Raw genomic sequence first — 8,834 nt, 5'->3', positions numbered from 1 at the left:
GCTCGAGCCACGGCACAAATTAGTCACTGCGGCTTGTGGTTTTACCAGTTGGCACATCCTGTGCCAAGGCTGCTCACATGGGGCAACCCAGCAGGTGTATAAAGGAGCTGCTCCCCATTGGCTGCCCCTGGCAGAGCCAAGAGCTTCTTGCTGAGTAATTAAAGTAATGACAATAATAAACCCAAAGTAAACAAGGTGGAAAAAAAAAATAAAAAAAATCAATAGGCTCAGAGCAGAGGCCACACTCGGCGAGGCGCAGTCCTGCCGGCTTCTGCCTGCACCTCGGTCCGGAGGGGACAGAGACATCCCGAGGGCACCTGAGCGGGTACCGGCGACGTTGGCTCTAACCGGGGCTGCAGGAGGCTGCACGGAGGTAAGGGCTGGCATTTGGCTGCTCTCGGTGGTGCATGGGTCCAGGGTCAAGGGGTTGGGTCCGCAGCAAGCGGCTGCCACGCGCAGCCTCGTCTGGGCGCTGGGTGCCTCCTGCCGCAGCCTGGAGGTGTTTTCGTCTGGTTCTTGTGATGCCGCGGCCTCTCTGCTTCCTCCTGTGCCCGCAGAGCTGGGCAGCTATGGCTCTAGGAGAGGGGAGGGCAGTTGACCCCGTGCTAGGAGAGTTTGGGAGGCAAATGGGGAAGAGTTTGGGATTAATCTCCAGTAAGTGCACGGAATCCCCGTCAGCCAAAGGGAGACAGCATCTCAGTGCACACGCAGAGGGAAGCGCTGAAATATCAAACCCTTCTCAGATGATTTATCTCCCCAAAATCCAAGATGAATGCATAAAGCATCTCAGGGGCTGCTTTCACCCCAGCCACCCCGCTCTTCAGGCTCTGCTCCCTGGGTGCCAGCACATCCCCACGCGCTGCATCCACGGGCAGCCTGGTCCTGCCTGACCACTGTGCGTGAACCAAGGAGATCACGCTGCCAATGGCAATATGCTTCTCCTGAGATCTTTCCAAAAGCTGGATAAAACAAACTCACAGGGTCCAGCCATTTATCTGGGCCAATCCCTCAAAATCCTCCATGTCAGCGTGCTCAGGGCTCTGTGCTTTTCCCTCTGTGCTACAAGTAGAAAAAGAAAGAAAAACGGGTGTTAACTCTGCCCCATTCTCAGCCCTCTGGGGTAGGAGGCTGGGTCTTTTCCCAGCAGCTTAGATCAAAATTTACAGACCTCCCTTTTTTTTTTCCCCTCCTTTCCAGCTCTGTCACAATTTATGCACCCATACAAAGAGCATGGTGTAAATCTGAGAGCCCCAAAAACATAAAAGAGAGGTTGGACCCATCAACCCAGATCAAACAGCTCTGAATGCCAGAGCAGGTCTGAGCTTGTTCTGCATTCCCACCTAATCCCTACTGCAAAGAGAAAGGAGGAAACCTGAACCCAGGGCTGCACACAGAGGTGTGAAAGGCGAGGATGAGAACAATTTGGGCACTTCTGGTCCCAACAACTTCAAGTACCATTGGGGCAGGACAGAGACACCAAATGCCCATTGTAATGCCAGCGTCTCTGAACAGTTGCTGGCAGAAGGACTTTTTCCTTGTGCCCTGCAATGATTCTGGAAATGTTTAATGCTAGCCTGGCCTAAACACCAATCTATTTTTCCCTCTCATCCAGTTTCTGGAGAGGGAAAGGGAAGCTGCAAAGCAAGTAAGGGAGGTCCCCGCACAAGCTGCTTTGACACCAGCGCACAGCACCTCCCGACTCCACACGTCCCGTCCCCTGCTGCTCCCACACTTTTTAACCCCTTTGTTCACCGTGGCAGGCGACCCGCAGGCAGAGGAGCCATGTCAGGCGACAAAGTCTCGAGGCAAAAGCCCTGCCACCACTGCAAGAGGAGGTCGATCTCAGCCCCTGCGGGCACTGCCATGATCCACTATGAGAAGTCCTGGCTGTACCGCCACTGCTCTTCTGTGCAGCAGCGTGACAGGCAAGCTCAGAAAGCCGGGCAGCTCTTCTCGGGGCTGCTGGCCATGAACGTGGTGTTTCTGGGCAGCGCCTTCATCAGCAGCATGATTTTCAACCACGTGGCCATCACGCTGGCCGACGTCTGGATCCTGCTCTCCATCCTCAAGGTCGTGTGCCTGTGCTGGATCATCTACTACCTGCTGGGCACCAGTCGGCAGCCCCACGCCGTGCTCTACCGGGATTCTCACGCGGGACCAGTCTGGATTAGGGGTAAATTCTGCTTTTATTTACCAGTTCGTGCCTTCCCCCTTCTTCTTGAAAGATACAGAATTCCCTGCTATTAAAAGATCTGGAAGCCACAGGAGATGTAGGTAGGGCATTGTAGGTAGGGAACGATGGGGGCACAGGGGATGCCCCAGGGAGGAAGCAGAGCAGCCAGGGGAGCCTTGAATTTGATTTTCCTTCAGCCTCCAGTGCAACCTCGTGCCGTGGTCCCTTCGCACCCACAGCCCAGCAACAAGCGTGGTGCAGCCCCGGGCTTCCCTCGCCCTTGTTTAACATCACAGCGCTCCCGTTTCCAGGGGAAGATTCCTGCCCAGTGAGTCACAGCCCAGTGACACCTGGCTTTCCTGGGAGATTTTCCATCAGTAGCTGCCCCACTTTCTGAAATGACACTTCTCTAAGCAGCCCTGCCTCTAGCCTATCAGGGAGTTTATAATTAGTGCGCGGTCCTGATAATTGAGCAGGGAGAATTGAAGGGAAGAAAGCTGCAAGCTACCTGAGGCTGCAGAGAGGCGTCAAAGGAGAAAGGGAAAACAGCAGGAAGGGTCCCAACTTCTGCAGGTTGCTGCTGCCAAAAGCCTCAGCGAGGTCTGTCTTTATCTTGGGGTTTCTTCACAAGGCAGAAACCATCACCCATCATTACCTTACTTCTGTCACTCCAGACTGCACAGAAAAGGCAAAAACAACAACAACAACACCTTGTATCCAAGCACAAGAAAACACCTTGCATCATCTCAACACCTTAAACCAGCCAAAGCACAGCACCAGGTTCAGGAAACAGGCTTCCCTTTCTCCCCTTCTCTAAAATCACAGCACTTCCAAAGGGGAAGGACACCAGCTCTGCACAAATCCAGGAGTCTCCAGTCCCCAGCTGGGTTCAGATGCTCCTCAGACACGTCTTTGTTTATTTACTGGTGTTTTTGTTGTTTGTCCAGGGTCACTGCTGCTGTTTGGTAGTTTCAGCGTCCTCCTGAACGTCTTCCAGATCGGCTACAGCGTAATTCAAATCCACTGCAAATCCAAGGTGGAAATCGTGTTCCCCAGCATTGAAATCCTTTTTGTTTCCACCCAGGTAACGCAGGTCACCCTCCTGGGAGCTCGCTTGCTTTTGCTTTCTCTGTCCCACTGCTGGGAGGCAAAGGGGTGGGGGAAGTGGGGAGACTTGGGAAAGTGGGTGCATGTGAGGCAGGCGTTCTCTTGAGCATTGAAGTATCAAATGCCATTTCAAATGACACCCACCCACACTCCCGATGTGCCAGATTAAGAGACAAAGAGGTAAGATTTAGAAAGACATTGACACGCTGCAGAACCCGGATGGGTTTGCTTTGCAACATCAAAGTAGGGAGAAAGGAGAGGAAACTTCACAGAAATACCTTTGCACCAGCCTCTCTATTTGCTAATACATCCCCCCTTAAAAAATAAAAAATCCTTTGCATGCAAAGTATCTCATGCTATTTGATACCAAGCCTCTTTTTGCCCAAACCCATATTTGAACAGTAAGCTAGCTCCCACCCCAGCAGCAAACACCTCAGTATACACAAGACAACAAAAGGCAGATCTCCCAGCCCTCCTTTGGCATTAGGTGCATGCACACACATGCTGGGGTCACCCAGGGATGCCAGCACGTGTGCCAGCACTGAAACACAAGTACACGAGAGTCCCTGTGCACAGAGGCAGGTTTCCTCCTCCCCAGACACGTGCCTTCTTGCCTGCCCGGCCCTTTCCACCGCGTGTGGCGTGCTGCCAGCTTCACCCTGCTCACATTATTGTTATTGATTTGCAGGCTTTTTTTCTGTGGCATCACTCGAAGGACTGCATTCAAGTCCAGCACAACCTCACCAGGTACAGAAAGGGCAGAAAAAAGCCTTCCACTCCCCTAGAGGAATTATTCCTTTCCGTGTATTATCCCCTTTGTCTCTGCCAGAACTGCCTCCCTCTGACCTGACACAGACTCTGTCTATTCTGCATCACACGACCAGACCCATGCTCCTCACCATCTCCCTTTTGTTTTCACACGTGCCTTCAACTGCTTCCTCTTGTTTCCAAATTCCTCCGCACTGGCCCCATTAATTCCTGGGGGTGGTCTCCCCAGTCCCACCACTAGTTGTTGTCTCAACCTTCCCCCCCACATCTGCACCCAGAGCCATAAACAACCTCCGCAGGCAAGACTTGAAAAGCGCCTTTCTGTTCATCCAGGTGTGGGCTGATGCTGACCATAGCCACTAACCTCCTCCTCTGGCTCTTGGCAGTGACCAACGACTCCATCCACATGGAGATTGAATCTCAGCTGCGAGAGGTGGAGCAGCGATTGGCAGGTGAGGCTCCTTTATCACGCATCCCTGCTCCTGTTAGGCTGACGTAGATGACCTTTGGGGAGACGACAGGTCTGGATCCCAGCCATTCAGATATCACAACGGGTTCCCCAAAATTCTATGACTTCCCTGTTGCTGGACGTTGTCTAGAAGAGATGAGCTGCACAGGGAAGACTTTTTAACCTGTTGGGGAAGGACGCTCCAGGAAGCCAAACACCCAAGGGCTAGGAGAGGAAAAGCCCACCGTAAATTAGCACTTTTTGTTCACGTTTGCCTATCAGCTGAAAGCAAAAAAAAATAAAATAAAATGCCAAAGTAGAAGAGACTTACACCATTGCTTTACTCTACTTTCTGAGAATATGGGGGGGAGGGGGGAAAGGGCCAGGTGGAGTGGGACAGGATGGGTTGACTAATATTTCAAGAGTAGAGACAGAGGGGGGGCTTTGCTGTGAAGGAAGGGCTCTCTCTCATCCAGTCCGTACGACGTGCTAAATGCTGTTATTCTGGAATCCTCACAGCCTCGAAGACCTAACTTCCTCCTGATTGCTGTTCCTGCACACGAGAAACTTCCAGAGATGGCTGTGACATTCAGGCCATCTCCCTCTTAATTGTTGCCTTCCTCTTCTCACACTCCAGGCAATGAGACTAACTTGTGCGCCTGCCCAAACACAACCACCTGCAAAGTCTTCCAGAAGGGCTACATCCTGCTCTACCCCTTCAACACCGAGTACTGCCTCATCTGCTGCTCCGTCCTCTACGTCATGTGGAAGAACGTGGGGCGACGCATCAGCCACCACCATGCCCCTCACATCAAGCCCAAGTTCAAGCTGCAGGGGGTGGTCTTTGGGCCCCTGCTGGGCGCCGCTGCCGTAATCATCGGGATCTGCGTCTTCATGATGTACCAGATCCAGGCCACGGGCTCAGCCCCCAACCGCCAGGTCTTCGTGATGTATTATTCCTACTACATCGTGCTCCTGCCCCTGATGAGCGTGTGTGCAGTCGTCGGGACAATCATCCATGCCGTGGAGAAAAGGGAGCTGGACACGCTGAAGAACCCAACCCGCAGCCTGGACGTGATCCTGCTGATGGGGGCAGCCCTCGGCCAGATCGCCATGTCCTACTTCTCCATCGTCGCCATTGTGGCCACCAACCCCAAGGACCTGTTGAACAGCCTCATCCTGTCCTATTCTGTCCTCCTCATCTTCCAGTACATCACCCAAAACATCTTCATCATTGATGGGCTCCAGCGGGAACCATTCGTAGCAGCAATTGAGGCAAGGCACGCAGGACACGCCGGGCAGCATCCAGTGGATTCAGAGCTGCCTGGTGAAGAGATGACCACACCGAGGAGCACACAGGAGCACACACAGGCCTCACCCAACAAAGAGGAAGAAGAGAGTGAAGAGCAAAACCACGAAGCACACGACCAGAGACGAGTGAGCGTGCTGGAGCTCGGACAGGAGTTCCGGAGGGTCTCTCTATCCTACATGCATTCCTACTCTCACCTGAGTTGGAAGAGGAAAGCATTAAAAGAGATCTCGTTCTTCTTGGTTTTGTGCAACATCATAGTAAGTATTGCTCTCTCTGCCACATCACAGCCTCGCTGGGTTGTGATGACCTGTGATACCAAGACCGATGTGCTCTCTTTGTCTTCCTTTTGGGCCACCTTTCCAGACAAGGAAGCTTTGCCCACAAGGTTTTGGCCTCCTGGTGGGGCAAGTCAAGTCTGTTCTCCCATTAATGTCCCACTCCTGTAATTCTGAGCTCCCTCCTTCCCACTCCCATAATTTTAAGGTCCCTCTTTTACCTAAGAGTCAAACATTTCCAGAGTGCAGGAAGGAGGCAGCTAATAAATCCTTAAACATCAGGATTTTAGCTCCTGTAAACATCATCAAAACCATTGTGTTTCATGAGATAGCTGGGGAACGAGCAACCAGCAGCGAGGCTTTGTAATCAACAGTCTGCAGGACTGGAACTCACCTGGTGTGCTCTGGCATCCTGAAGCAACATGAAGCTTCATTACGACCTTAAACAAGTGAAAATGAATTGGTCAAGGAAACAGAAATTCTGTAGAAAGATAAAGCTGCCTGGGGCAGAGTGAGGTTATCATTAAGCTTCCGGAAATTTAACAGCATTTGGCATGTAGCAAGGAGCCAGCAGCATAACTAGGGAACTTCCCTCCTCTTCCCAAGCAAGGGGACCCCTCTGACACTCTTTAAATATTCCTACAATTACTTGAGCCAGTGCTGAGATTAGAGTGCAGGTAGGAGACAGCTTGCCATCCTCTGACTTGTGCTCTTTTTTTTTTTCCTCATGCCTCTGTAGCTGTGGATAATGCCCACGTTTGGGGCTCACCCTGTGTTTGAGAACGGACTGGAGAAGTCATTTTACGGCTACTCCACTTGGTTTGCCATCGTGAACTTCGGCCTCCCGCTGGGCGTCTTCTACAGAATGCATTCCGTCGGGGGACTTCTGGATGTTTACGTCTCAGCCTGAAACATCTCTCCTCACTCAAGGCTGCAGGGAAACAACAAGGCTGAACAAGATGCAGTAAGCAGTGGAGATGCACGTGGAAGCTTTAAGCTTTTTCTCTTCAGCTTCTGCTTCTTACCCAACATCTCCATGAGCTTTTGAAGAAAATGATGTTGGTTTATATTGTTATTTTTTCTCCATAGAGAGCAGAATGAAAATCCATTAGCAAACTGCCTTACTGCCCTGCAGAAGCACGCTGGCACTTTGCAGTAGCCTGCCAATGGATCCTGTGTGGTAAAGTAGGACTTTACCAGGTGCTTTTGAACTCTTCCAGATAAAAGAATGCCAGAGCAGCCTGCGGTGAGAGCAAAGGCTGACCTACACTCCACAGAGCTTCAAAACCCACAGCCAAGGACCTCCAGCCCCAGCGCTGCTTGCCAGCCACCGCCCTGCGGCACAGAAAAGCCCTACCAGTGCCAGGCCCACTAGAAGCACACACACACTCCCAGTCATTCAGAAATAAACCAAAACCACAATTTGTGTAATTTCCAAATGGACCGTTATGCTGGGAGCTGCTGTAGTGGTTCCTAACACTTACCCTCAACTGCTGCTTTGCACATCCAAAAACATTTCCCAAGGTCCATGTGAAGGAACACAGTTCCACAGCACGGTGCCTGATCAAAGACCTGTTTGTATGTGCTCCGTAGGAGCTGCTTGCTTGGAAAATCCATGGGGGTGCACAGGGGCTTACGACTATGGGTCTTAAAAACAGACTGATGAATGGAAATAAAGAGAGATTGAATGCTCATGTGTACCTGGTGAAATCTCTGGGACTGCTCTTCATTCACCAAAGACCAGACTCAAAAAGTTATCTGGGCATTCAGAGGTTATATGAGATTTAAGGGCAGGCCTTGGTCTACAACATTTTTCTGTTGTCAAGAGCTTGCATAACCTTTAGCCAAGGCCAAAGTAGCATGGTACAAAATGCATCTACATTATTGCTTTGGTTCATCTATAAATCAATCCTAGAAGCAGTGTGGATTTAGGATCAGAGCATGTAAAGGTTTGGGGTTTTTTGTTTGTTTTGTCATGCTCTAGATAAGTACACTCCCCCAAGACAGGACCAGTGATGAGAGCTAGAAACGCTGATTACATGTATCTCATTTGCCTTCTAATTTGCCATTCAGGTAATTAAAGTACCTCCCTCTGAAACTAAAAGTGAGAACGATTGCGTGAGCATGAACTTTGTCCAATGAGTGCTTTTACTCAGGCCTGTGTCAACAGAAATATGCCATGAGAAATAACAGCTGGATAAATTAGGCTCCAATAAAGTTAATTATTATTCTCACTCCGTTTTGTACCAAGAGATCTATGGGAGATGCATGCTAAGGTCTGGCCCTTTCAAATTATAAAAAAAAATCTCAAAGCTGCTCCCTAGTTTTTGACAGCGTGGGGACAAGGAATGATGTACTTCATGAGCAAACCCATGACCCGGACGTTTTTTTGGGGCACAATAGCTAAAACACTGTTTTAGTTACTAACCCTTCACTGAGCGGTGACTCTGGATGTCCCCCCCGAGATATAAATGCTAAGACCCATAGGTACTACACACAGCTGTGGACTGAAAGAAGTTGATGTGATTTCTTGCTGGTGAACAGGGCAGATTACCTGAGTACATGATCAGCATGAACAGGAATGAAGCCCACTTTCTCTAGCTCTTAAAAACGAGGCCTTCTGTGTCCTTTCCTAGCACCATTGCAAATAAAGGTAAGAAATCCCACAGGGAGCAACAGCAAAAGCACTCCTGTTTTATGGGTCTCAACCGCACAAAGATTTTAGTGCACAGTTCACAAACTCAGGCACCT

At 50.5% G+C, this 8,834-nt stretch overlaps 1 protein-coding gene across 1 annotated transcript; it reads left to right on the top strand.

The window, feature by feature from the left end:
• The first annotated feature begins 143 nt into the window (after positions 1–143).
• OTOP3 (otopetrin 3) lies at positions 144–7,775 on the top strand. Its single transcript, XM_027471380.3, has 7 exons — positions 144–373; positions 1,761–2,173; positions 3,121–3,257; positions 3,969–4,027; positions 4,382–4,500; positions 5,134–6,065; positions 6,823–7,775. The coding sequence occupies exons 2-7, from the start codon at positions 1,783–1,785 to the stop codon at positions 6,991–6,993; spliced, it is 1,809 nt and encodes a 602-aa protein (XP_027327181.3). The 5' UTR covers positions 144–373; positions 1,761–1,782; the 3' UTR covers positions 6,994–7,775.
• The last annotated feature ends 1,059 nt before the right edge of the window (positions 7,776–8,834 follow it).

This window comes from Anas platyrhynchos, chromosome 19, assembly GCF_047663525.1.
Source record: "Anas platyrhynchos isolate ZD024472 breed Pekin duck chromosome 19, IASCAAS_PekinDuck_T2T, whole genome shotgun sequence".
Classification (NCBI taxonomy): Eukaryota; Metazoa; Chordata; class Aves; order Anseriformes; family Anatidae; genus Anas; species Anas platyrhynchos.
Note: the sequence above shows the minus strand (reverse complement) of the source record. Positions and strands in the feature narration are given on the sequence as shown.